We start from the raw sequence: 27457 nt of genomic DNA on the forward strand, positions 1-27457 counted from the left end.
TGCTTTATCCTTGGATATTTGGACCAGCAAAAATTATTTATCAATCCTCGGTATCATTAGCCACTGGCTTAAAGAGAATTTTAGATACCAGAAAAGGGTATTAGAGTTTATTAAACTATACGGGATTCATAGTAGAGAAAATTTGGCAATCGCTATTCATTTTACTCTCCGTGAGTTGAAACTTGAAGCTAAATTGATAACAATTACCGGAGATAATGCTAGTAATAATGAGGCTATAGCTTCAAAGTTATATTATGCATTAAAAGGATCACTTCTGTCTGAATTAATAATCTAATTTTAAGGAATTGACAGTTATATCCGCTGTTTTGCACATATCTTAAACCTTATTGTCAAAGATATTCTCCGCGTGCTAAACTCTGGTAGTACTGCGGAAGTACAAGCTATATGTAATAATCTCTAGAATAGTACCCTTATTATATCTCAGACAGCATTAGTTAAATTCCGGATTCTAGCTCTTTGGATTAATCGCAGCCCTCAAAGGAGACAAAAGTGGAAAGAGATTTGCCAATATATAAATCTTTCAGACCGGTACATTAAATATAATATAGAAATACGATAGAATTTAATCTACCGTATGTTTGATACTGATTTAAATTCGAAGCATCAGATCAATCAATTTATATCTTTGCAAACTGAAATTTTGCCTTTTACAGATAATGACTGGTAACGACTTTCTTAAATCTATCAAGTTTTCACGAAGTTTAATAAACTTACACTTTTTATTTCTAAAAAACAGCCTTATATCAGCCTAGCTATTCCACTTTACTACGAGCTTCATGATTTGCTTAACGAAGTATCTAATTTCGAAGGGACTTTTGCTAGTATAGACCCTAATATTGCTGCTGCGATAAAAACAGGCTTAAGAAAGTATCAAAAGTACTATACTTTTGTAGATAAATGTAATACATATTATACTGCATTAGTTCTTGATCTGCGGGTGAAAGGAGACCTTATTTTGGGTAAACTAGATAATAAAGAGACTGGTAGCTGGATTATTAAGGCTATTGTTAGAACGATATTATCAATCAGACCAGAGAGGTAGAGTATCTTGACCTAATCTACATACCGTACAGTACCTTGCTTGGTCTAAACTTGGCCTACCATTCCAAATGGCATATTAAGGGATTAGGAATGCATAGGTGTAAACAAGTGAAACTATAAATAGCTAAGCAGATTGTAGTTTAGAAATGACACTTTACTTTTACCTACCGAGCATATACCTACATTCAGTTAAATCGATAGAATATCTATTTAGGGCAATGACTAAGTCAACCGACAGCTATTAAGACTAATATTTATCAAAGATACCCTATGGAAGATAAATTACCCAAGTTAAGTACATCTACACGATCCTTACCGGGCAAACTATACAGCAATATAAAATTACGAATGCTACAACGGTTTTAATCTTTCAACCAGCCTTTTCTCTCTGATATTGATCAGTACTTCAACAGTCCTTGTATTAGTGTAATTGACACTACAGATTCTAACTGGCTTTGTACCTGGTGGCGTAGCCACAAAGATGAAATGTCTCAAATAGCTGCAGCTGCTCGTGATTATCTAGCTATTCCAGTCTCAGAGGTAGCTGTTGAGAGGCTATTTAATGCAGCGAGGGATCTTTTGGGAGTCCGAAGATATGCAATAAAAGGGGATACTATAAGAATGTTAATGTTAATGAATGATATCTGTTAGGATCAGAAGGATTAGAGCTTTCAGTTTACTTAGCTATATATATTATGCTTCCTAATCCCAAAATCCAAAGTATAATTATAATCCTAGCACCGAAGAACTAGTTTTAATTCGGAAATTAGCCGATCTAACGATAATAGTTAACTTTCTACCAATAGTATCGTATAAGCCAAGGGCCGGCAATAATTATCGTCAGAAAGTATCGGATAAACTAAAGGCTGACTTTTCTGAAAGTCGACAATATAGTATCGTCAAGACCGGCAGAATCGGCTGATAGTGAACAGCCCTAGAAGTATTCTTGTAATCCTTTCGAGCAAGATCATACATCTAGCGTCATTTTCAAGCATTAGTAGCCTGTTGGAAAGGGCCTGGGGCAGAGAATGACAGGATGCTCCTTGCCCTAAGATGACTCCAAGCTCACCTATTCTACACAATGAAGCAAGTGGTTACAGCTCGCGTGGGTGCTTGGCTGAGCTCGCGCGAGTCAAAAATCGCGCTAATAAGTTATGTAACCTGTTAAAAATTAACTAGTTACGTAAAATTACAATTTATAGTTATAACTAAACTTTTCAATATTTATAAGTAGTTAGTTATTTTCCCCGCCAGGCTTACAAATGTCCATGACGAGAACATTTACCTCCTGTGAGGCAAACCTTTCCACAATTGCTTTGCGAATCCTGTGGCGCCACCTGTGACAAGAGCAGTCTTACCCTGCAACTGCTTCCTAACGCCGGGGGCCAATCCGTTTGCCATGTTTGATGCTAGGTCTTGAAAATTACCCGTTGATTCTAGCGTATTAATAGAAGAGAGAAATAGCAGTTGCGCTTGTTACTCTATGCGAAAGGGAAAAAAAGAACAAAAGGTAAAATATATTCGGAATCAATGCTTTCTGGATTATCACATTCCACGTACATCAAGCTTGGGTAGACTGAGGGAAAATCCGGTGGTATATGGGTGGGAAGAATTCCGGTGGACATCCACCGGAGATCGGCAGATTCCGACAGCTGTTTACAATACCTAACCACAAAAATGATATCAACGGCACCGTCGATGCTGGTACAGACTTTAAAAGGCCCTTGAAGCACTGTCTCTGATCCACTACTTTGAACAAACCTACCCAGTCTGAATAATATAGGTGGAGTTGAGTGCTAGGCCTCAAGGTACTAACAAAATTATGTCTCTCAGCTAGCAATCGTAGGGTATTACGGTGCCTTCTAAGCCATTCCAAGTTTGCAACTTCACACATGGTGTCAGAAAAGTCTTTAGAACATTTGAGCATAGTGTCTACATTGGAATGCTGCTTTCCTCTGCAGGAGTAGAAAATGACTACCGACGCCCTCGTTGCGCCATCAAATATACGTGTCCTTCGTGTAAAGTAATTGTGCTTCTCCCTATAATTTCAAGACATGAAGCGTTTTTCAAGCAGCGACCATTCCACCATCTACGATCAAGCTTGAGCCAGTGACAAAGTTGCTGGCATTGCTGGCTAGAAAAATGCAGGCTCCTCTTAGGTCCTCAGGCGTCCCCCAGCGACCTGCGGGGGTTGCCTTCAATATAAAATCGTTGTATGCCGGATCATTCTCTAGCTGTTTTGTCAGAGGTGTTCTGATGTACCTTGTCACTTTTAGCAATGGATATAATCAGGAAGGCTGGAAGCACTCGTTGGTAAGCGCGAAAGGTCATGCACTTACCCGGGGCAGATGCAATTTACTTGAATATTGTGAGGTGCAAGCTCATTGCTGAATGACTTTGTCATTTGAACAACGCCGCCTTTGGAGCTCGCATAGGCGGACACATTGTACATTCCTCGAAATGATGTAACGGAACCAACATTGATCACTTTCCCGGGGAGTTTCAGCTCAAGCAACCTGTTCGCAAATTCTTGCGCGGCTACGTACGTAGCTTTAAGGTTGACTGAGAGAATCTGCAAACATGTCAACCGGGGCTCAAATAACCTTGAAAAACAAATAACCGATTTTGATCATACAAGCTCAAGGTCCTCATCAGTGACCTCTGTCAAAGGGCGCCTTCGATTTACGCCTGCGCAGTTTAAAAGGACAGAGGGCGAGATCCCCGCATTCCAAATATCGCGGAAGGTGGAGCGAACAGAAGATGGGTCCGTAAGGTTGCATTCGAAAGTCCATAACTTTCGACCGAGTTCGGTGAGACATTTCGACAGACTTCTCGCATTGGGGTCATTCGGAATCTGAATAGAAATAATATCCGCACCTGCCTCCGCAAGTGACTTACATAGAGACTGGCCAATCCCACCAGTGGCTCCTGTGCAGATGACTGTTTTACCCTCTAAGGAGAACAGCTGGTTGGTTGGCAAAGTGTTCATTATTAATCGGACGGAGAAAGTCGTGCGCTGAAGGTCATGAAAGGTACTTATATCTCGTAATAGTCCGACGAGCAAGCTGGACTGAAGCTCATTCCAGTGAGTGAATATGAACTCAGGTACTAAGTCTTACTATATATTAATATGTGAGCTGCTATCAAACGTCCTAGGCATTAATACTGGATAACTCCACCGGATATCCGCATGTGACAGCAACCTAATAATATCTCGCCTAGCAGTGGAGATGGGCCTGGAACTCCGATGGCTACTCTGGTAGGTCAAAAGGCTGGTTAGTCGACCAGTCCGTCACAGTTCAGAGATCCGAGCCAGGTTTTGTCTGGCAACTGATGTAATTGCCTAACATAATTCCGCAGCCTACATGGAGCGGCATTTCTCTGGCGCTTCGTGGTTGGTTCCTGATACCTATGTATCTGTATTGTGGATGTTGTGAATGCCAGACATGGAAAATGGCATAATTTGCGAAAAGTGGTCATTGAAGCCCCTAATATCCGGTAATAGTCTCATGATTGGCATGAAGTTGGCACATTTGTCAGAGGTATTGACAGATTTATCCAGTATTAGGGCCCCGGTGTCATCTGGATACCTTGTGAACTCGCCGTCTTCCACTCATTTTAATAAACCCAAACCAAAATATTGAAATAGAACTCCCAGTCTTGGGAGGGCATTGAAAGCACTACTCTCCAGTTTCACCGAAATTTCAAGCTAATTATGCCTTCCCTATGCTAAAGAGCGCTTACCAGTCCGTAAACTCTTAAATGTCTTGAGGCTTACTTAAACCATAGGAAACACTCAAAGTTAACTTTAGCACATCCGGATATATTTTTTCTTTTCTATCTCAGGACAGGAGTTTATGCCATTAATCTCCTTCGGTGAACGTTGGATGATATGACAGGGCCTCCCAGGCTGGCCAAATATGAAAAGATCCATGTACATGGCATACTGACTTTGAGTGTGTGACGTCAACGGTTTTCAGTACTTGCTCAGTCTGGCCCTTTGCACTAGCTGAGATTTCTCTCTCCGAAAACCCAATTCACGCTCTCAAATAATAAAGGGCGCTGCCTAAGCTAGCCACGCCGCCCAGGAATTTGAAGATCAATTATTAATATCTAACTGACGATTACAAGTCATCAATACTTATATTTACTATTGATTGGTGTCCTTCCTCGCATCGGATGGAAAGGGCCTTAAGCTCATACGTCTGTTCATCTATCGTCAAAGGGTATTTAGCCGCGAAAAAAATGCTGGTGAACAACCCCCAATTGGAAATGATTCGGTTTGCAGATGGGAGACAAGATGTAGATAGAGCCAGAAAGAGATGATTCTCGGTGACATAATAACCACGATGCAAGGCATGATCATTATTGAAGCATTGAATGTGGTGACCTCATGGTAACTGGAGTCGCGGCTTGATACCTAAGGCGCAGACACTGACACGGCTCCTTGCCATTGGAAAGAAAGGTTAGCAAAGCCGTAATTCCGAACGGACTAGCTTAAGGTAGTGTTTTGGCGCCATGACTCCTGGATTCGCCCTTTTTTTTTTTTTTTTTTTTTTTTTTCACGCAATTGAATAACACCGGAGTGAATGACAAAAATCTTCGGATCTCCACCGGACTCGGACTGCGGGGTGGCCGAGCTTTCAAACTTCCACCGGACCAGTACACTGTCCCCAGCAACACTTTGAGTCCGGTCATCTGCCCCCCTAGAGCAAGTCGGTACGAAAAAAACCTGCGCGCTTTTTAAACTGTGGTATCGTTGAATAAGTGCATATATAGTCGTGTTTCTGTCTAAACAATCTGTTGTTATAGTTTAACGATCAACTGCATTTAATTCTCAATTCAATTTGCTCCAGTCTTCCTCCTTGCAGTAACGGTTTTCAAGATGTCACCTGCTCCGACCGAAGACCGACCTGAGGCAGAAGCTGTTCCTTACAAAGGGGAGCCTCTGCCAAACGTTCCGGAAGACCTTGTTGTTCCCAATGTCTTGAACTTGGACTTCGATGAGCGACTATGGGTTCCTCAGGCTCCAGACGTCTGGTTCCGGCCCATTCTTTTCAACGTCACACAAGGTTACTTCGTCAACCTACTTCGGGTACGTCGGTCGGGCATTCTGTCTCGCCATCGTCATTCTGGCCCTGTCCACGCAACTGTTCTCCGAGGCAAATGGCACTACCTTGAGCATCCGTGGTGGGCAACTGAGGGAAGCCATGCTTTCGAGCCCCCAGGCGATATACACACTCTCGAGGTTCCAGATGGAGTCGAAGAAATGATTACTTTGTTCCACGTTACCGGTGCATACATCTACGTGGATGAAATGGGTAAACCGCTCGGTGTGGAGGACGTTTTCTCGAAATTGGCTAGCGCAAAGGCTCATTATGCTGAAGTTGGGCTTGACCCGAAATATGTTGATCAGTTGATTCGTTAGAAGCTTGGTATATAGGTCATTGCTGCATGTTGTGGGAATTTTATTGTTGATATATTATGTATGAGAGGCCGCGGACGACTTGAATGCCAGGGATTGTACATTTCGCGAAAGTATTATCGAAGCCATATGATGTCATATGACTTCGATCGGTTTTGGATCTCATTGAAAGAAATCTGTTGGATTCCATATCCAACCTTGACCAAGAAGCGAGTTGTTAAGGGTATTGAGTCCTTGACTGGCAGGGTCGGCCATTGAAGCCATCGGACTTGTAGAAGACAATGGATTGTCTAGTTCCGGGAACACGGTTGTAGGAGGCTGCTGTCTGGAATACGCATTGAAGTGCGGGCCGGTCGTAGGCGAAACATAATTGCCTGTGTACGTAATTGGATCGGAGTTCTCCCATAGTACTGTAAACAGCTGCATTAATAAGACTATTTTAGGCGGCTTGGGCTCGGTTCTAGCAGAGAGGGTACCTTCAACAACTCAAAGGACCACTTGGGGGGTGGGTAGGAACCGTACCTTGCTGTACAGACTCCAGTGCTTCGTCAATGGCGGAGTAAAAAGTTGAACCAGCAGTATCCTGCCCTAAATCGGGATTGACCACAGTGTTCGTTTCAGGAGTGCAAGAGGCATTTTGGGGCCCAATGTTTCTTGACAAAAGCTCCGTGGTCTCTTGATCTTGGTTCACGGAAGCTTGATTGAGATGACCGTTGTTGTGTAAGTCAGAGTGCTGAGAGCCCCCATATGTTTCACGGTTAGACTTTCGAGTTTGCAGCCTATCTCTCGGCCTTGGGTTGCTTATTTCAAAACGCGAGTCCCCAAGTAAAGTCTGCATTTCACGTTTAAAAATCAGCTGGAACAAACCTTCCAGAACCCTGACCGTCTGTGATGGGACGACAGATGATTGTGCAAGCGTTTGTTGCAGCGAGATGGAATTTGCGACACCTCTTTTAGCATCCAATGATTGTTCCGATCCGGGGTCGGAGAGAGCCACCATGCCCAAAGTCACACCCGCGGTAAAATTCTGGATCGCAATGTATGCTGCTGCATGGGTGTTCTGAGCTACAAGAAGAACATTAGTATGTCTTGGCAATATGCTACACGTGCGTCGAGCACAGTGTTTGCATTGTTCGAAACTGGTCGGTCGCGCATCCGATGAGTGCGAAACGGGAGACAAGATGAGGCGGTGACCATATCGAAGAAATGGACGATGCAAGATAATTTGGATATTATCATACGCCAGTTGAAGAACTAACGCCTGAAGATGATACAGCTGGCAGACCTCAACTTCAGGTTCAGTCAAGTCTGACATGTCCAGATCAACATGGCTCTCGAGCTTCAGTTCTATAGGCAGTCTGTCAAACCATTCGACCAGTTTGGTATTTATTTTCGAGGCCAGATCCACCGCATTTTCCCAATTTGATTGGTTGAGATCATAAATAATGCCGATGATGGAACTAGCAGTGGTGTAGAGTTCAAATTTGTGCCGCTGATAAGCACCCAGTGTAGCAGGGCCGGGCGAATGAGCAGTACGCTCCACAGTAGAGCTTAATAATGGGTGAACTGCCAAGCAGTCGTTCATATCTCGCGGCATACTCACAGCACAATGAGTATCATTGATTAACGGGGGCCGACCATATGTAATTGAGGCAAAGCTTGTGGGATATTAGAATGACGAAAACAATTAGCTGAGTGACTTTAAGTACCTGTCGAGAACGTATAGAGCCCACCATGTTCTCTTGCGAACCTCGAAAACAACTTCAGTTGCAGGACCCCAAAGATTCTCTTTGTGTAACCCTTGTACTTGGGCGCTTCTTATCCCTGCGCCCAGTATTGGCATTGCCAGGTTCGGTTTCCCGTTGTATAGATGATACGTGCTGAGCAAGATGCACAACTGCACACATTCTACCCCCCCGGTGTCAAGCACATCAAAAAAGTGCAATCGAACTTGTTTAATCATATTTTCCTGCAGTGATAGCAGCTCATACCTTGACCACCCGATTTTCGAGCTCTGTTCGTCAGAAGCGTATCTAGCGCCCATCGCAAGTACCATCAGAATCAAGACTGCCGTGCCTTCCTGTCGAGAAGTCACAGCTTGATTGTCAAGAATCTGTTTGTATTCCTGTTCAAATGACGGATGGTGGAAGAGTATCATGAACCAATGCACCGATCTCCAGTAAGATCCGAGTAGAAAATCGCAAACCGGACGGGACGGAAGGTCCAAGCCAGGGAAGTGCGCAGTAAGGCTAGTATGCTCTCCATTTCCCCTGCTACCGAGGGTTCGACTGCTCAGAAAGGCGCCACCAGGCAAAGCAGAAGTATCGCTATGAGCAGCGGGTGACACTTCAGCTCCTTGGTCATGCATGTGAAAAAGCTAGTATCAGAGTTAGCGCCTACATTCAACAGTCCCTATGTGCCAAATACCGGGGGTGTACCTGATCTGTCAATTCCACTGCAGACACTTGAGCGTATCTGTGTGGCTCAGGAAGTGATCCAGGCGGCTCGCTACGGTCCTGGTAGAAATCTGGATGGGATTCACCTCTGTTGAGTGGCCGTCTTGGAGGATCCAGATTGCGAGAGCTTGGCCTTGAGGATCCCGATATGTTGGGGGGCATGTGGTGCGGGCTTCTACGCCGCTCGTGTATCATCCTTGGAGATCTTTTGGACTTTCTAGAAATCGAATTAGCCAATCTATCATTGATTCTAGGCCGGGCAAAACCCGTGATTCAGTAACGAATTACTTACCGCAACGGCGTTGATGTAGTCACACAGGCAAAGTCAGACCGTACACACAGGGAGCACGGCTTTTCAACATCGCACTGAAACCAAACATCTGCGTTAGGTTAAATACTGAAAGATCTTCTCCTAAAGCCTTTACCTTCAATTTTTGCCTACGGCAACGATCGCATGCATGCCGACGGCTACCCGATGATTTGAACTGAGCACGTTTAGGGCGAGACACCTCCCCATCTTGTTTTCCTCGGCGATATCCGGCGGATTCCGAATCAGCAGAATCTTGCATGTCGAAATCAAAAGTAAGCTCTTGTGAGGGTCAATATCCGCTGCAGGTGTTCATGCGGGTGCGCTGCCCCAGGCTACAGTATTTTCCTCGGGCGATTCACCGTATTAGTAACCCCAGGCGCGTCATGACAGGTCCGGTCAAGCAAGGCGATGATGTAATCACTTTAGTCATCTTCCGCGGCCACACTATCTGTGGATCACGTGATAGAGTCATGTGATCCAGCATACCGGAAGTTCCTGACACTACCCCCCCCTTAAACAGGGGCGTGAGGTCCCTCGAGCGCTAGTTACGTACAAAAGAGCAAACAGAACGCTGAAATGAAGCCGAAAAAACAAGAAAAACCAGTATATCAGCCAGTAGGCAACGATGATGAGGCCGTAGAGGCAATCGTTAGTTATTTGTTGTTGTTGTTGTTTGATGAGATATAATTAGCTCGGAGGTCGGGAACAACGTTAATCCGTCCGAGGCTCATATTTTGCAGAGGCCACGATCCTCTTCAACACCTAAGCACTCAAGTATCTCTGTACTCTAGGCTACGTTTTAGATAGAGTATTACTCCATTCATTTGCATTCTCCTTATGGCTTAGGCCTCGTACAGCTCGGACCGATCGAACTCCTCCATCCCCCTTAGTTTTACCACTTCACCCTGCTGGGGCAAAGGCCGCCAGGGGGTAAGCCCTGGGCGTCACTAACTAGCTGCTAGTTCTAGTTCTATGTACAGATAAGGGACTTCGGCGCATTCAATAGCTGCTTCAGTCAGGAGAAAAAACTCTGCGGTACAGAGAGGGAAGAAATGCTAGCTGCAGAGGTCTTCCTACACTCCGTGACCTCACCTACTACAACTATCACGTGTCTTTTTTGGGGGGGGGATGCCTCAGTCTAGTTGAGGTAGTAAATCGGGTGCAGATGTCCTCAAAGAAACGGGTTTCAACAAGCTAAGCAGCCAACTTGGCCGCGCCCTTCGGGGTGCCTAATAAGAAGGGGATTGTCTCGGAGGGAGGACCTGGGGGTCGAGGCAGGCGTCTCTTCGCGATATAGTAGAAGAGGAAGTGAACTGAGGTTTTCCTTGCACCGCAGCGGCAGAGAAGTTGTGCGTCTTCATGATTGAACCGTTCGTGATAGGCTGCAAAGTCTCCGTGGCCCGTACGAGCAGCTAGGATTCGTGCTAGAAGCGGCCTTGGGAGCTTTAGCTCTGCAGGGCATCTAGGGAAGTTGGTAATCTAAAGATCTTGATAGGATTGAGGGGCCGTAGACTGCTAGTATCTTTGAAGAGCAATCATAACAATTTATCCTGCCGCCTTAGCGAGGCGTACGAGCGTTTGCTTGAAGAAGGAGGATCCATGGTAGCACCCTTCTTTGCAGCTTGATCAGCTGTCTCATTCTTAGGGATCTGTGTGTGACCGGGAACCCAGCAGACCCGTACAAAGCCACCATTAGTATATGAGAATCTCTCTCGTGTCAGCCAGGTCTGGGCTAGGGCTTGGATGGATTCGAAGACTCCTTGGGAAGAGCCCGTGAAAGGTGAAAGGAGACGTGTAGTGTTGGCCGTCTCTCTAGGCGTAATTGCTAGTAATGTACCCGTAGGAATATCGAATGATGAAGGTCTGATTCTTTCAATCTAGCTGCAAACGATGGTTTAAATACATGAAGAATAATAAGCAATCTAGCCTAAAAAGGCAGCTAGAAGAGAGATAACTTTTGAACCATGGAAATAACAGAAAACTCTGCATAATCCTCGGGGATCGGTAGTTACCAATACCGATATCCGGAATAGGAAGGTCTCCTATGTAATAGCGGTCACATACGGTTGACATGTAGCTACCTCCAGGTTATCTAGACAGACCCAGAGGTTGGTAGCAAACCGAGCAGTACCTAGTTTAAGGGCTGCTTTAACTCCAGCTAGAGCTGCTTCAGCTTCGGTATCAAAGACCTCTTTGTTCGGTCCCAGGGGAAAAGAGGTCTGCTGGAACAGCGTTCCAGATTGATATAGGGCAAATCCGCCACCTGTCATCCTGTTTTCTAGTTTCGAGCCATCCGTGAAGACCTTTATATCAGTCTGTGGGAGAGAGCTATAAAACTTTTGAAATCTATCAGCCGCTTGCTCCTTAGATATGCCTGCAGGAGCTCTAATTCGCTGTTGAACTGTTTCACGCGCCTCTTGTGGAAGCCAAGGGGGATTTTGCAGTGGGTTCAGTTGTTCTAATTAAGGAAGGGCTAGCACGCGGCGTGCAAAACGGCTGGTCTGAAGGCTAGCTCGGGTTACTCTTTCAGCCCTCCTGCGGAGAGGGTGGTAAGGGTCAAGACGGCGGAGGCGGACTATAGCAGTAGCAGCTATATAGTCTAGCTCTCACCACCGGTCGGTGTTGTATTTCGGTAGGGTTATTGCTAGGTCCAACAGCACCCGAACTGACGTAATGGCCTTATCGGAGTGCCTGATAGCTGCCTCGAAGGCTCCACAAGCTTGCATAAGCTGGGCGGGGGTGGGGAACGCCTGGCCGAGCCCTTTACCTACCTTAACGAGTGATGCTTGTCAAGCCCTTCGCAGTTTTAGGGAAACTGTTCAGTACTAGTTAGTTAGTGGTGTGTCTTTATTTTGTTCGATAACCCTACAATGGCTTATCCGAGTGCTGAACTGAATTCGGTTGTCAGAAGTTCATCATAGGAACCGAGATAAATGTCAGAACCAGTACACGCTGGACAATGCCAGTGTGACGGTCTACAAAGGAGCCTAGTAAAAGACTAGTTTGTTTATGACTCGTAGTCAAGGAATTTTCCCATGGAGGAGAAGAAAGGCTATCTATGAGGGAGGACCTATCCTATATATACTATCTGAGGCTTCGCCACAGGTAGGAATACCTACCGGAGGGTCCTCCATATCAGGAAGTTCGTATCGGAAGTTCGTAACGGGAAGTCCGTATCGGGAAGTCCTTGGCTCAGGAAGTAACAGCCAGGTCGCCCTTCGTTTTGACTAATCAAGTTGCCCTTGACTTGAATTGATGCTCGATAAAGTGAGCAATAGAGCTTGTTACACGGAATTCGATCCGTATCGATTTAGATTAATTTCCAATAAATCCGATGTTCATTCCTCGTTGTCTCAGATATGAAGAACAACAAGGATGAACAAACTAAGGGTTGGCCACCCTTCAGAACTACTGTATCAGGGTTTTTTTTTTTTTTTTTTTTTTTTTTAATTTTACTCCATGATCGATTACATACGATAATATGCGACCTGTGAGAGCTGGTGCCTGCAGGCATCTAGACAGACTTCGCAGTGCACCTTGCGTCGAGCAACAAAATTCATCTTTTTATTACATCATATTAACCTCGAATACCCGCTCATCAAGAGTTGCCCCTTTCCTTACCCCACTTGATACAAGGTGGGCCCCCAACTTGACCTTCCTCTTTCGGCCACATCGCGAGACATCAACCCACAGCTCTGTCTGCAGCCTGGAGCATGATAGAGTAACAAGAGATATTCATGGTAACAACTGATACAAACTTCCATGACCCCCCTCCCAAGTGTTTCTGCCGTACCAGGATTCACATCACAATTCACACTTGTCTCCAAGTCTTGACTTTTATCGATCTCAGAAACTATGAAGGTTGCCCTCGCCGGTGCTGGTCAAGTTGGCCTTTGCTTAGCTACCGAAATTTCCAAGTCCGAGGATGAACTTGTTGTTCTGACGAGTACTCTTAAGCCGAGCTTCGAACTTTTGAAAGCTGAGGTCTGTCTCACCGATTACTCCCTCGACAACTTGAAGAGAAAGCTCGATGACTGCGATGCGGTAGTCTCGACGCTCAGTAGCCCTAACGAGTTCTATATTTCTGCGCACACCAACATCCTTGAGGCATGCAGTCAATCGCGCAGGTGTAAATACTTTATCCCATCCGAGTGGAATATCAACCTTGACGATTTCCCGGATTAGCCCATGTTTAGCGCCGCCACGCACAACGTTGTTCGCAACAAGCTACGATCTCAGCAAACCGTTAAATAGACAATGATTTGCCATGGCTGGTTTATGGAATATCTCTTACTCAAAGAGAAGAACCCACTTCGCGAGATCGGACTCGCATGGGCGATAAACCATAGTGCGAAGGTCTTCGACATGTATAGTGATGGTTTGCAGAAGGTCACTTTGACATCTACTGCAGATACAGCACGGGCCGTGCTCGCTGTCCTACGGAACAGCATCAACAACGGCGCCAATTTATCGCCAGTCACTCTCCTGTCTGGGCACACTTTGACCTACAGGGAGCTTTTCCAATTTATCCAATCACGCGACCCTGCCTGGGAGTTAAACCCAGTGGCCCTTTCGGAAGTCCTTAGGGACATACTTGAAGGTTACAAGGAGAATGGCCCTGGTTTAGCCATCCACCAGATGAGGATCCTTGGATTTACGAATGCAAATCACAACCCCAGGGAGAAAGCCTTAGAATGAGGCACTGGTGTTCTCCAAGGGCTGCGCGCCACTACTGTTAAGGACTTTTTGGACCAGGCAGAAGCTGGTAAGGACAGATGATATCATACCTAGAGCCTTCAGTTTGGATGATGGATTTAATTGTGAGAATAAAAGCTTTTCAACTACCCATACTGGAGTTAAACCATTCCTATATCAGGTGTCAACATTGCTATACGAACGTCAATACTGCCCAACTTTCAGATCAATGACCTTACCTTCCACGTCTTTAAGCATCTACTCAGCTGAGCTGTTCTTCCCTTGTGCCTTGCGGATTATATTCGACATATTGATGTTGTAGTTTAGAGGAAAGTTGAATTATTATCTTGTTAGAGGGTATACATGAGGCTATATACATCTTGAGAAGAAATTTGATTTACAATCACTTGCTTCATCTATGAGTGACTATGGAATTATTTCCGATGTTGCGGTCCTATTCCCGGCGTCACCAACCTCATTTTACAACAAGCAGAGCAACAAGGGCAACAAGCAATAAGTGGTCGATGAGGTCACGTAGTGATCGAGTCCACAAGTATCAGGATACCTCGTACGAGGTACGCATGTCGAGGTGCAGTGGACCAATATACTACCTTGCAAACCGGTACCTGCATCAAGTACTCTTTTCCCAGTTTTTTTATTTCTAATATGTTAGAGAGAGCTCAAATTAGCCATATTCATTGATTTTGGTTTGCACGGCAATGAATGTAAGATCACACAAAGGAGCTGGACTGTGAACATACCATAATTCATACATCACTAGGGCAAGGGCCTGAAGTGCGAGTACGTGAGCCAGGGTTAGACCTGCTACGGGTCCTGGGAGCAGTGAAGCTTGCGCTGGGATGCCCCGATATTTCGATTGCAGGTGTACCGGTGGGTGCAATAGTGGTGTGGCCAGTAGTAACAGAGCCAATGGGAGCTGGGGAGACAGTAGAACCAGGTGAACTGTAGAGCGCAGGCCCTGGAAGGGGGTAGTCGATTGTCTTGCCGTAAGGGTCGAAAAGGATGCCTGGGTCATCAGCCTTATACAGGCTGATGCCAAGAACACCCTCGGGAGTTTCTGTCCCTGAACCGGTGATTTCAATGTTCACGCATTGTGGATAGAGCTGCGCACCATTGAGCTCGGCACCGCTATGGAGGTTGATAATCTCATTGCGGAAGACATAATTCCCTGCAGCGATGTTTTCAGGGACAGTGGTCGTCCAGGTGAAGTTATTGTCCATAAGCTTCTGACCTGCCCATTCACCATCATAGCCAGACTCGTCGATCTTTACCCACCTAAGAGTGGACTTGTCTGTAGACAGTCACCAGTGCATGCGACGATGTAGGTAAGGACTGGGCCAACATTATGGGGCCAGTCAGGCCAGAAGAAATCAACCTTGCCTCCCGCAGCAACTTGAGCCGTTAGAACACCAGGTTCGGCATTCACATGGCAATTGATGTGAAGGGTCTGCAGGTTGTTAGGTTCGATGTAGCCCCTATCCAAGCTTTCCGTAGACCAAGCAGCAAGGTCAGGTACAGGGTTTCCGCTCTGCTTGCGGTAGATGTACTCCGTCTGGAACCCGGCGTTCCGGTCGCCGTCAGTGTAGAACTCGCTCACAATACCGTGAGCGGCGGTGCGAGCGGCCAGTGCACTAGCAACAATAACAATTGCTTTGAGAATCATATTGATACTGTATTTCAGCTTCGATTCCTCGGTCGATAGCCTTTACCGTGCCCAGCGCCCGTTTCGCGTCGAGAAGCTGCTGTGCTGGATTATGAGGGTTGTCGAAGACCGCAAGCTGCGGCTGGACTCTGATAACGCGACCGCGTATGCGATTCGGGTGGTGCTGGCGCATGAGTTAGATAGGGACCAATTCAGTGAGGTTGTTGATGTGATGGCTAATGGGATTTGGGAGGAGGCGAAGACTACGAAGGAAAGCGGTTGAAGTAATATCAAGAGTGAAAGCGTGTTGGACTTGTTCTTGGGTTGGTCTAGAGAGAAATTCGTATGCCTGGAGCGGAACTGTATAGCAGTCCTCTGACCTATCTATACAATGACTAATTTTTGCTTCCGCCTTCCCCTTAGCCAAGCGTCTTGTTAATCCATGCAAACATTGTTCTCGTAAGCTCTTGTGCAGCACCTATTTGACAATGATATCCCGCAACCCCTTTAAAATCATGTAGAGTAGCCCTGTCTCCCAGAGCATCCTTCACTTTTTTCGGCTGTCCTTTGAAAAAGTTCTCAAATTCCGCGTCCCCAACGAATACTGGTATCTTGATCTTGTCAACGGCGTCCTCTAGTCGGAAATTCTGGCTCATATTGAGAAATTCAGAGGGTGAGTGCGTATGGAACGACCACAAGCCCTGATCCACGCCCCAAGCCGCAGATGTAGGAAGCTTGCCAGTCTCCCGCAGCGAATGGACCTTGCGATCGAAGTCCGTGTAGTTACCTGCCTCGTATATGCCAATCAATTCGGACGGGAACTGACCCGAGAACCCAGCATAGGTGTCCCAGACTCCGCCGATGAGAACGGCTGCGGACAGACGGGGTTCAAAAGCCGCAGCTCGGGCTGCTAGATACCCTCCAAAGGAGTTTCCTATCAGCACAAGCCGGTCCGTGTCCACCGCGTCGGCCTTTTCGGCGAAAATCCAGTCCACAACCGGCGTTACCACGTTCTCCCAGTGCGGGATGAAGCCCAGATTCTGGTTCCGGCGCACAGTTGGTTGCCCAGGGCCTTCCTAGGTGATGCAGTTCCATCCTCGAGCTAGAGCGGGCGCCACGAAGTAGTGATACGAGTCCTCCTGCGCCGCGTCGAACCCGTTTCCGATCACTAACGTGGGTAATTTGCGGTGTTCACTCCCCGGCGCACCATACCAGATCGATTCGACGGTGAAGTTGCCCTCTGGAGAAGGGATCTGGACACGCTTGCCAGGAATATGAAGGGCGGCAAGGGCTTCGTCAAACGCTGCAGTCTGCTCGGCCCATAATGTGTTAATCAGCGGATTGCTCCAGTTGTGGTGGCCGTAGAAGTCTGCTCGTCGGAAGTACTGGGATGCAGAAAACCAAGTGTCTCTGACGTTGATCGGATCGAAAGCGTTTTCCGGGTCTTCGGCTTGGGCCTTGGTAGAGTTGGCGAGTCTATAAAATTGGCGGCTGAAGTGGGCCATATCTCCGGCTCTGATTTCGTTGGCAGCGCCCAAAACGGGCCCGATATCTGCCCCGCCCGAGGTAGCGTCGCCAAGGGCAATGAGAAGTTGAAAGTTGAACTCTGCGCTTGTGCTTAGCTGTAGCGTGGGAGCTTTCTCAGTGCTGTTGGTAGCGACCGCTGCACGGCCGTATGCTATTGTGGCCAAAAGCGGGCCGGTATAGACAGAGAGTTTCATGATTGAGCAAGAAAGCAACGAGATTGATGTGTTGATCGGATTGCGGGTGAAATGGAACTATGGTTCTTGAGATGTCTTCTTGTACTGTTGTCTTTTACTCTCTACTTATACTTCATCCTGCTCTCCGAGGTAAGTGGCATCAACCAAGGCGCCATCATTAAAGCACCACAACACTGTACTGAATAAAGTGATTGTTTTGCGATAGGATCTGACAGACGGAGTATGGCCGGTTTAACTACCGCTGCACCATAAATCGGTGAGGCTGTGCCAATCCGCTAAACCAAAAGCAGTAAATGGTTTGCGATGGGCCGCTCGGCATGTTGGAGCCTAATTTAGCCCCAGTCAGTATATTACCCGGCCCATCATGGGAGACCCTGATCTGCGATCAACTTCCTCGCAACGTTATCACTCCTTTTGGCACGCACTCTCGCCATGGTCAACCACGGGCGCTCTAAAGGATGCCTGACCTGCAAAGGACGGCGCGTGAAATGCGACGAGACGAGACCCAGCTGCCAGTCGTGTCAGCGCCTCGGCCTTCGCTGTGGAGGCTACAAGGCTAAACCGACCACGTACAAGTTCAAAGATCAAAACCACAAGTTCGGCAACAAAATAGTCCCAAGAAATGCTTGTCCTAGCCCACGACCAATGGCTGAACCCGACACGAGCGTTTCGTTCTTTATCCAGCATTATGCCGTCATGGGCCGTGACATGCGATCAGCCCGCGGGTTCTTTGAACTGCTGGTCCCAGTCTACTCCTCTCAGCCACTAAAATCCGCGCTCTCATTGGCGGTCTCGGCCCTGGCTTCGGAGATCATGTCTCTCTGGTGTCACAGTCGTAGCTTCGAAGGACCACAAGAGGTTTATTCTGAGGCCCTCAGGTGTCTTCGCCGTTCAATACAAGATCCCAATGAGCGGGGGCGACCAGCAACCGTGTTAGCCGTGATATCGCTACAATTTTATGAGAATGTCGCTGCTGTGTACGGCCGTCGCCCAGCCTCGAGGGTCCACCACGACGGCGCCGTCTCTTTGCTCCCGTTCGCGGCTTCGGACCGCACCAACAAGTTCGTGAGTGGATATCTTCGAAAGTATATTTTTCATAGCGAGATGTCATCGTCCATGCGCCAGAATAGGCCCTTGCAAAAAATTGTACGCTCGTCTTTTACTCGGAGCAAAGATCCGACTGCTGAGCCAGATAACCCCAGCTTTGCGCTTGATGCTCTAGGTGCATCTGTCGCCGAGCTACAAGCTAGCTATTTCCAGCGAGAAACGCCCGGCGATCCCATGCTTTCAGAACAGCATAACCACAGAGACTGGAGGGCCGAGGCACGGAATATTGACGAACAGCTCCTCGCCTGGGCTCGAAATGTCCCAGAATATTGGAGGCCCAAGAAACTCATAAGCGGAAAAGACATCGAACCACTGATTCCCACCTATCTGTCTGTCTGCGAGGTCTATCCTTCCTGCCAAATTGGAACAATTTGGAACCTATGGCGCGTGCAGCGCCTCTTACTCATCAAGATCATCATCAGCTCCGACATATTCTCTGCGAGTGATGATGATTTCGTCAAATACAAACAGACTCTTCAAGGATTAGTCGACTCGGTGTGCCACAGCGTGCCTTTTTATCTTGGCAACCAAGCCGGACCATTGAGCCTTGGAGACTTCACCGATCCGACCTTTTTTCTCCCTAGTGATTTGCTCCCTAGCGATGAGATTCCAGCATCGGGGAATGAAACAAGTTGGAATGAGCATAGGAGCCACATTATCGCCCAAGGGCCGTGGGCGATAATGTGGCCGCTCAGCCGTCTGTTGACATTCTTTTTGGAAGACCACGGCCCTCTTATGAGGACTTTTGTCAGACCTGGGCAGTATGAGTGGATTCGTGAACAGTTCCTGCGTGTCACTATTTTGCTTCGGATTCCGTTGGCGGATACGGGCAATGCCGATGGAAAATCGCACCAATCCAGCTCGTCCTTTCAAGGATCGGTAAACACCAGGGTTGAGAATCTCGCAAAGAAGGTCAGAAAAAGCGCAGTGTTTACAAGTGGTCCATAGGATTTGTTATGGTAGTTAGCCATCTCATTGAGCATTCGGAGTGAGCAATAATATAGTGTTTTATAAACTCAGCTGACCCCTTGGGTCACGAAGCTTTTCCCATCGAGAAGGTCTAATGAGAGAATGTCTGGACATAATAAGAGGTTCTCACTGTGACGTATTACCTGCTTCCTGGAGCATGATCCGCGCCGTTCTTATGGTAGAAAATCAGCATAGCTTCTCCTCCGTGCTTCTTTGTTTGATGATGATGAACTTACCTCGCATTCTACCAGTTATTTAGAAGACTGGCCTACGCCTGTACTGCATGAACCCCAACTGGGAATGTCCATAAAATCTAGTAAGTGGAAGGAATACGGAGAAACCCCTCAGCCAGAAACATAAGGGACCTAGGTGTCGATGTTCTGTCACCTGACATCCTGTGATATATAATAAAGACACCCCCCTTTTTGCCTAGCCTCCGCTACCACCTCGTCCTCCATTCCTAAGCTCGTACTATCAAACAAATCGACTTGGACCCTGTGCCCATCATGGCCACCAGTAACCTCATGTACTCTGTTGACCAAGAAATTACTGACTTCATCGAGAAGACTACAGAGACTCCCTCAGCGTGTGACTCTCTTGCGAGGGAGCGTCTTGGTGGGAGCATCGTTCCGGTGGCCGTGCAAGGTGCATGCAGCTATACCGTCTATGCTGGACCCAATGCCGAATTCGTCGTTCAGTTTCGTCTTGCGTCCCTTCAACTAGGTATGAATGTTACAAATCTCGCTCGAAGCATTTACGGCCAATTTGCACCCCAGGTGACATTTCTGGGGCAAATTGGTGAAGGAATCGAGAGCAAAGAACCCCTTTACATCTACATCCTGAGTCGAGTACGAGGCATTAGTTACTTGGATTTTATCCTGGCACATAACAGTCAGGTGCCCAAAAACTCACCCAAGTTTTCTTCATGGCGCAAGAATTTAGTCATTGATATCGCGAAGTATTCTTAGCGTTCTTACATTCTAGTTAACAATATAATAAATTGCTAATTACACGCCCTGTTAGGTTTTTTGCTCTGTCGTGGAAATGCCCTCGACTTGTCGATCAAACGTACCGCGACTCCTTGTACCATCGATACAAAAAAGAACTTGATTCACTGATTGTGTCTCCCCCAGATCGCTTCCACCCGATAATCCAAGAGTCTCTCAACTCACTACCGGCCATTTTTTCCTTTCCCATGGTGCTACTCCACAGATAGTTTGGTGTCTGCAACATTATCGTGAACGAAATGACTTGCAATTTAGTTGGGGTAGTTGATTGGGCCAAAGCAGAGATTGGGCCATTTGGTTTGAACCTATACTCCCACTAGCGACTGATCAGCAAGGTCCATCTCAAGATAGGTTGGATCCGGTATGACGATTACGTCACTTTGCAGGACATATTCTGGAGCACATTGACCCAGGAAGTGGGAGGACTGAGCAGTGATACGACGAGAGCCATTAAAGCAGCAAGAATTGTAGGGTTACTGCTCTCTCGTGGCTTCACAAGTCGTCTCGCAAATATTCCAGAGCCAGTACCTATTCAGGATGAAAGCGGAGCATATAACATGCGTGATCTGGATGTGCTGTTAATTAATCCAGCTACAAGGTTTACGGATTTGGCATAGACGATGAATACTGTCACACTGTGGGGGAAAAAGGGACTAGAGATTCAATAACCAACAAAAGGAATCAATGCTAGAGCAGGTTAAAGAACACCAGCTTGATACGAATCCATGGGATTACGTGATCTAGCGGTTTGGCCCGCACACTCGAACCCCTGAGAAACTTACCCCTTTATCCATTAGATATAGAGAAGATTGAATCGTTATGCGAGAGAATTAAGAGCCCTATCATTCAGAAAGCATTCGCTCCTTAGTAGGCTACGTGCGTATAGCCGATACAGTGTCATTCTGCCCTCCTTCCCCTGTGCATTTTCCAACACAGCTATAAGCAGAGAAGCCTTCAGGTCATGAAAGTTTTCCAGTGCAAGATACTAGCGAGAAGAAAGAGCGGCAGAATAGAAGCAAGCGGTGAGGAAACATCGCCTTGCAGGAGAGAAGGAGAAAGTGCTCTTTCCTTTCTCCAATCACGGTAGCACTCCGTCTCTCACGGTACCCAGAACGGTCGGCAGGAAATGGCACGATAACTATACATTGTGAGCGAAGGCACTTGGTAGCGTTAGTTACGGTTTATCTCTTTCGTTAACGGCCCATCCTCGGAATGATCAACCCAAAGGTGGCACCATGGACATGGCGACCATCTCTGATCACTCGATCCCTTTCTCTTTGGATACTTACTATGTCCTCCTCGACGTTTATCTCCCGGAATATTTCAACGATGAATAACAATCCTCGACTCTTCGAATACACATCTGATCAATAGATGTGAGTCACTCAACGGTGCCCTCTGCTGCCCAACTTTGATAGCTCATACAGGTAGATACAACGAAAACATCCGTCTTGCTGAGCGCCACGGGAGGTTCAGCATCGATGCATTGAAAAGCGCCGCTGCTCGGTCGGTACCGAGATGCGATACAAATATCAAGAGTCTGTCAAAGCTGGCGGAAGGGGGCTTCAATCGTCTCCTATAGATCACCATGCTTGATGGTACTGAAGTCCTTGCCCGATTGCCATACCCCTCAACAGAACCAGGGCGATTGGTAGTCGCTAGCGAGGTGGCGACCTTGGCGCTCCTTCGGGCTCATAGTCTTCCTGTGCCTCGTGTGCATGCATACTCTACAGATGCTAAAAATCCTGTTGGCTCAGAGTATATCATCATGGAGAAGGTACCAGGAAGACCACTTGGTGATCAGTGGTTCGAGTTATCTGATCGAGAACGTCTCAAATTGCTTCTGCAGCTTGTACAGCTAGAAGCAAAGGTTCATGCTATCGAACTTCCTGCGAGCAGAAGCATATACTATCCCAACGACCTACCATCGGACTCACCGCGCATTCTCATCCCAGACTCAGATTTCTGCATCGGCCCTAATGCCGCTCTCGAATGGTGGTTTGCAGAGCGTGCCTCGCTCCGTATTGACCGCGGTCCTTGTAAGTGCCTCGTACGCTGGCTTGCCTCAATCCTGACCAATCATGTGCTAGGTGAGGACCCTATCGATGTTCTCCGAAACCCTGCGCTGAAAGAACTGGCCTGGCTGCGCGCGTATGGCCGACCGCGATTCCCGTTTCAGCGTGCATATCGCGAATCTATAGATTACCGATTGTCTGACCCCGATGAGCATATTGTCTCGCTAGAATCCTTCCTCAAGATTGCTCCTGAACTGCTCCCGTCGAATGAATTTTTACGGCCTGTTCTTCGCCACCCTGATCGTCAGCCGAATAACATTTTTGTCTCGGATAATCTTGACATTGTCGGATTAATTGACTGGCAACACGCATCTGTGCTGCCACTCTTTCTCGCCGCAGGGATCCCGAAATCCTTTCAGAACTTCGACGACCCTGAATCCCTTGAATTTCGCCAGCCTCCTAGACCAGATTTAAGCGACATGGACGAGGACGAAAAGATCGACGCTCTTCATGATTTTCAGCGTCGTCATACCCACTTTTTCTATTTAGCCTTCACGCAGCTTTTCAATGACCCTCACTTCCGCGCCATGGATCAGCCTACGAACATGCTTACGCGCCGGATTTTTAACCATGCGAGTGAGCCCTGGGAGGGGAATAACATCCAACTCCAGGCCGACCTTGTTCTTATCAATAAAACCTGGCACAACTATTCAACCGACCCGTGTCCGATATCATTCTCTACGACCAAGTCTGATTCCATCATGCACTTACAAAGCATGCAGGAAGAGGTCGATATCCAACTCAAACATATTCGCAATGCCATTGGCATAAGTATGGACGGTTGGACCCCCCTGGAAGAATATGAAGCTGCTTGTGCCCGTGCTTGTCAGGTGAAAATCGATGGCCTTGCATCCCTTGGCATAGACCATGAGCGCGAAATGACGAAACGACACTGGCCGTTTGATGATCACAACGAGGACGAGTAGCGCGACTGTCTTCTGTTGTTGGACTACTCCGGCCAAGAAGATGCTGCTGTTAAAGCTGGGTTATGGCGCTTTTCACTAGTGATTGAATGTTTCAAAATAGTATTTCTGTTATACATACAGTGTTTTTTTGAGCGAGCTGGCTCCGATAGAAATTCAAGCCCATCATATAATCAACCAACACAATTGTCGGCTATACCCATCCTAACGCGCTTCTCATGAAGGTCAAAAGGTCATGAAAAGACATTAAAGATCTATTATCTCGTCGCAAGCCTTGAATTTGCTTGGCTGTCAACGGCCAGCCCTGCTGTTCCGCCACATCTGCCGGTGTATTCCCATCATGATCAGGGGACAGTGTGTTAGAACCAGCTTGGCAGAGTAGCTCGACGATTTTCATATCCCCTTCCGCTGCAGCCAGATGCAGTGGCGTCCGACCAAACATATCCTCTTTGGTGACATCTGCCCCTTTACTAAGAAGTAGCTTGGTTATATCTGTGTCCTGAGTCGAGACTGCCCAGTGAAGAACCGAACAGTCACCCGCTGTCAAGCCCATAATATCAGCCCCGTTCTCGAGCAAGAGTTGAACCAACCGGGCTTTTCTGCCGCTGACTGCCAGATTCAATGCCCTCACCCCCCCTTGCGCGGCGATATTAGGGTTAAGACCGGCATTTAGTAGTAAACATGCCACATGGTATTGGCCTCTTTGAGAGGCGTAGTGTAGAGCGGTGTACCCTTGACTGTTCCGTACGGCAAGATCAAAATTCTTTGAGAGAAGCGAGTCAATGATCTCTATCCATCCAGTTGCCGCGGCTATATGGAGCATTGTATCGCCTCCTTCGTCCTTGATGGGAACCCAATATTTGGGTTTGTAGAGCCGGTCCATGCCGGGCATGGCTCGGGCCAGGTGGATCAAGTCCCGCGGGCCTAAGAGCCGAGCTATTAGGAGAAGAACTTCTGGCGGGAGTAATGGGATGTCCATTTGCATTGTAGAATACGTTGTATTTTTTCTGTCACTATAAAGAAGAGTTGGGGAAGCTCTTATACAACTGGAAGGGGGACGCACCTTACCCCAAATTGGGGAATGGCGGGCCCCACTTGGACGTCAATCCCCCGATGAACCTTTAATCAACATTCCTGCTCGCGGGATTTTATTATGGCGGGACGAAAGTCACCAAGGGATGCTGGGGTATTAGCGAACCTAGATGGCAATATTGAATCTGCAAGAATGTGATACTGACAGGATCTGCCTGTGGAATAAGTCAAGCATGGAATAAAAGCACCTGTGACACTCTCGGCGACTGGCACAGAAGGAGCAGAGGCAACCATACCCATGTTCTGTCTTATCTCGCCCCCAGTCTCCAGGATTCTCATGCATACCATCAGCCCCTAATGTAACACAAAACGTGATACTATTTCCAGTTCAAGAGCTGCTTAATTACGCCTGAGCGGACAGGAATGAAAGCCCTGTTCTCCACACCTTGCGGTCGTATGTACTCGTTCATAACTAGATATAGAAAATACTGTGTCCAATGCACGAATGCTGGATCAAACGACATAGGGAACTAAATAGACTGTTATCTGTCAGTGTGTGATGATCATGGCGACGCTTTTGTTAAGGAGGAGTGTTAACGAATCACGACGGCCTCATGGAATCTGTTTTCAACCTGCTATTTCCGGGGAAGACGGATGAGTATCTTTGTCAGAAGCAAGAGGAGTGTCACAATCAAGATTTTAGCGGGAAAGATAATTAGATTGTATTCGGTCCGAACAATATTTTGATGGACTTGAACGGCGCATTTAACTGGTTGTCAACACAATACTATTTGGACCTACAGTGGTGGGCCGTTCGTGGACACCACTCTTGAATAGTTTCGCCAATTGGAAATGCTATTTTTTAACTAAGTCTTAATGCTTTGTTTGTGGCTTTTTATGTCATTGACAAACCTAAATCATGATCTGGACACTCGATTCAGGATAAAGCCTTGATTAGTTCTCTAGGACTTTTATATATTAAAGCCTTTGCTGATTCCATAATATCATACTAGTGTCATTGCGGACGGCTAAAGTTGTGTCGAATTCCTCCTCTGCGAATTAATCCACTACTACATTGAGCATGCTTTCTTGTTGGACTTCCGATATCACAATAGTGATGTTGGGAAGGAATGTAGACAAATATAGGCAGACTCGTCGAGGTATTTCATATTAGTATACTAGCTTTCCTACCTCGGTGATGCGATATCTGGAGTTATGTCCTTGTCTATGGGAAATACTAGAATAAGATATCGAGACGTTGTACCCAATCACGTCAATGTTAGCAGCTGTACTTCGAACAAGGGCCCCGAGTTGACGCGTGCGGATCTACATAGTCCCCGGATTCCCAATCCGGACAATTAAGCGGCGCTAGGCTAGCGTGATTCGCTAAAGATGATCGTCCCATACGACAGACCTATGAGAACGAGAGCAGACTCGAAGATTGGATATGATTCTTTTCTCCTTTCTTGTTTTATTGCTGAATAAGTGAGTGAATGAAAAGAGCAATTCGTTGCTCGCACTATCATATGCTATCAAGGCAATTAACTTGAAAGCAGAGGAGCTGAAATCGATCCCTAGGATTAGGCTTCTGGACATTTCCTCTATTCACAGAGCGTTGATACAACATTGGTTAATATAATTATCTCATTTTTGTGTTATCCAGTGTAGCAGTTTCTTATTGGGACTATGCAATATCACTCAAGCCCAGGGGAGGGCAAGTCGTTTAGTTACGAAGACAGCCATAAAGTTTCAGTACATTGTTCTTCTTATTCATTATCGAAGAGACTCTCGGTTTCTCGCTAGAGTTTCGAAAGTTAACTACATATTCTTCATTCCAAATCGTAACTTGCAATCATTTCGATCTCAACGTCGGTTCCAAGCGGCAGCTGACGAGCCTCAACGCAGGTACGACACTGGGAATTGTCAGCTTTGCCCTCTGGCGAAATCATTCATTCGAGCAATCCGCTAACTACCCTATCAACTCACCGGCTTAGGGTCCTCGGGGAAAAACTGATCCCAGGCCTCATTCATGCCGTCAAAATCATCCATGTCGGATAAGAAGACATTGACCTTGAGTACACGGTTCATACCACTTCCAGCGGTCTTAACAATGGCCTCGAGATTCTGGAGAGCCATGTGCGCGCGGTCGGTCACGGTCCCCGGAACAAGCTCATCAGTCCTCGGATCAATGCCGATTGAGCCATTGCAGTATACTAGGCCATTGTACTTGACAGCCTGTGAATATTGCGGGAAGGGGCGCGGCAGCGGCAGTGGTGTGGACGGGAGTGCGGTACGCCATGGTAGCTGACTCGAGGATGAGAAGAATGGGCTGGGAATTCATCATTGGTTTAGATAGGAGAGGCCGCTTTATAAGTAAAGTACTCAGTAGAACGAAGGCAGAGTGCGGGATTCCATGAAAAGTTCGGTGCGTGGCATTAGAGACCCGTATATCCTATGGTCCTACCATCATATCCTATGGTCCTACCATCTCAATCCACATTCATCCTACACACCCAACAGGATGAACGAAGTCGTTCGGTAATAACCGGATGTTTTTCGTACCATGTGGAGATAGATACCATTCTTTTGTTTTCTTCTGGTTTCTTTTTATTAGCCTCTGACTCACGCAGCATTGTCTCTTGGGAACATAAATACCGAAACTCGAGGCGTGTCTTTGTGATTTGCACCAACTTGCACACGTCTCTCATCATGTTTTGAAAGATTGAAATGGTGCCAATCTCTACCTTCGAAGTGGAGAGATGGATGGATACATGAAGTGACACTGGGGGTATTCAATACGGCAGAATTAGGCGTAGCCTCCGGTTCGATGAAGGTGGCGGCAGAGTGGCAACAGAGATGATTTCAATCCCTTTGACCCCTCTATGAGTCTCGTTTAGGGTGTCATCCGAGGTACTGCCGACTTGCGTACAAATGTCACCAGATTGCTTGGCAAGAATGCACTGTGAAACAAGAACCTTCTCGAGGCCGACGATGTGTTGGTGACACAGGAGG

The 27457-nt window shown here is 46.9% G+C and overlaps 12 protein-coding genes across 12 annotated transcripts; 5 read left to right on the forward strand and 7 right to left on the reverse strand.

Annotated features, from left to right (window-relative positions):
* Positions 1-3128: 3128 nt before the first annotated feature.
* On the reverse strand, positions 3129-4051 carry KD926_005653 (SDR family NAD(P)-dependent oxidoreductase; the record flags this gene model as incomplete). The annotated part of the gene is made up of 3 exons (XM_053098843.1): positions 3129-3315; positions 3402-3634; positions 3698-4051. 3 exons carry the CDS (start codon positions 4049-4051, stop codon positions 3129-3131), a joined length of 774 nt encoding a protein of 257 aa, XP_052957339.1.
* Positions 4052-5947: 1896 nt separating this feature from the next.
* On the forward strand, positions 5948-6490 carry KD926_005654 (2,4'-dihydroxyacetophenone dioxygenase family protein; the record flags this gene model as incomplete). Its single annotated transcript, XM_053098844.1, has 1 exon — positions 5948-6490. One exon carries the CDS (start codon positions 5948-5950, stop codon positions 6488-6490), a length of 543 nt encoding a protein of 180 aa, XP_052957340.1.
* Positions 6491-6649: 159 nt separating this feature from the next.
* Positions 6650-9105, reverse strand: KD926_005655 (fungal specific transcription factor domain-containing protein; the record flags this gene model as incomplete). The annotated part of the gene is made up of 5 exons (XM_053098845.1): positions 6650-6897; positions 7010-7552; positions 7682-8145; positions 8197-8864; positions 8926-9105. 5 exons carry the CDS (start codon positions 9103-9105, stop codon positions 6650-6652), a joined length of 2103 nt encoding a protein of 700 aa, XP_052957341.1.
* A 1342-nt stretch (positions 9106-10447) lies between these two features.
* On the reverse strand, positions 10448-11523 carry KD926_005656 (ribonuclease H family protein; the record flags this gene model as incomplete). The annotated part of the gene is made up of 3 exons (XM_053098846.1): positions 10448-10715; positions 10826-11065; positions 11318-11523. 3 exons carry the CDS (start codon positions 11521-11523, stop codon positions 10448-10450), a joined length of 714 nt encoding a protein of 237 aa, XP_052957342.1.
* A 1585-nt stretch (positions 11524-13108) lies between these two features.
* On the forward strand, positions 13109-13951 carry KD926_005657 (uncharacterized protein; the record flags this gene model as incomplete). The annotated part of the gene is made up of 2 exons (XM_053098847.1): positions 13109-13367; positions 13554-13951. 2 exons carry the CDS (start codon positions 13109-13111, stop codon positions 13949-13951), a joined length of 657 nt encoding a protein of 218 aa, XP_052957343.1.
* A 764-nt stretch (positions 13952-14715) lies between these two features.
* Positions 14716-15632, reverse strand: KD926_005658 (lytic polysaccharide monooxygenase auxiliary activity family 9 protein; the record flags this gene model as incomplete). Its single annotated transcript, XM_053098848.1, has 2 exons — positions 14716-15200; positions 15245-15632. 2 exons carry the CDS (start codon positions 15630-15632, stop codon positions 14716-14718), a joined length of 873 nt encoding a protein of 290 aa, XP_052957344.1.
* A 398-nt stretch (positions 15633-16030) lies between these two features.
* Positions 16031-17332, reverse strand: KD926_005659 (alpha/beta hydrolase family protein; the record flags this gene model as incomplete). Its single annotated transcript, XM_053098849.1, has 2 exons — positions 16031-16683; positions 16819-17332. The coding sequence occupies 2 exons, from the start codon at positions 17330-17332 to the stop codon at positions 16031-16033; spliced, it is 1167 nt and encodes a 388-aa protein (XP_052957345.1).
* Positions 17333-17977: 645 nt separating this feature from the next.
* KD926_005660 (uncharacterized protein) lies at positions 17978-19387 on the forward strand (the record flags this gene model as incomplete). The annotated part of the gene is made up of 1 exon (XM_053098850.1): positions 17978-19387. The coding sequence occupies one exon, from the start codon at positions 17978-17980 to the stop codon at positions 19385-19387; it is 1410 nt and encodes a 469-aa protein (XP_052957346.1).
* A 527-nt stretch (positions 19388-19914) lies between these two features.
* On the forward strand, positions 19915-20376 carry KD926_005661 (uncharacterized protein; the record flags this gene model as incomplete). Its single annotated transcript, XM_053098851.1, has 1 exon — positions 19915-20376. One exon carries the CDS (start codon positions 19915-19917, stop codon positions 20374-20376), a length of 462 nt encoding a protein of 153 aa, XP_052957347.1.
* Positions 20377-22003: 1627 nt separating this feature from the next.
* On the forward strand, positions 22004-23416 carry KD926_005662 (phosphotransferase family protein; the record flags this gene model as incomplete). Its single annotated transcript, XM_053098852.1, has 2 exons — positions 22004-22454; positions 22506-23416. The coding sequence occupies 2 exons, from the start codon at positions 22004-22006 to the stop codon at positions 23414-23416; spliced, it is 1362 nt and encodes a 453-aa protein (XP_052957348.1).
* Positions 23417-23606: 190 nt separating this feature from the next.
* On the reverse strand, positions 23607-24398 carry KD926_005663 (ankyrin repeat domain-containing protein; the record flags this gene model as incomplete). The annotated part of the gene is made up of 1 exon (XM_053098853.1): positions 23607-24398. One exon carries the CDS (start codon positions 24396-24398, stop codon positions 23607-23609), a length of 792 nt encoding a protein of 263 aa, XP_052957349.1.
* Positions 24399-26274: 1876 nt separating this feature from the next.
* On the reverse strand, positions 26275-27027 carry KD926_005664 (RidA family protein; the record flags this gene model as incomplete). Its single annotated transcript, XM_053098854.1, has 3 exons — positions 26275-26358; positions 26432-26774; positions 27008-27027. The coding sequence occupies 3 exons, from the start codon at positions 27025-27027 to the stop codon at positions 26275-26277; spliced, it is 447 nt and encodes a 148-aa protein (XP_052957350.1).
* Between the last annotated feature and the right edge of the window lie 430 nt (positions 27028-27457).

The sequence above is a fragment of the Aspergillus affinis genome (genome assembly GCF_023601865.1).
Source record: "Aspergillus affinis strain CMG 70 chromosome Unknown NODE_28_length_305421_cov_87_880826, whole genome shotgun sequence".
In the NCBI taxonomy this organism is placed as follows: Eukaryota; Fungi; Ascomycota; class Eurotiomycetes; order Eurotiales; family Aspergillaceae; genus Aspergillus; species Aspergillus affinis.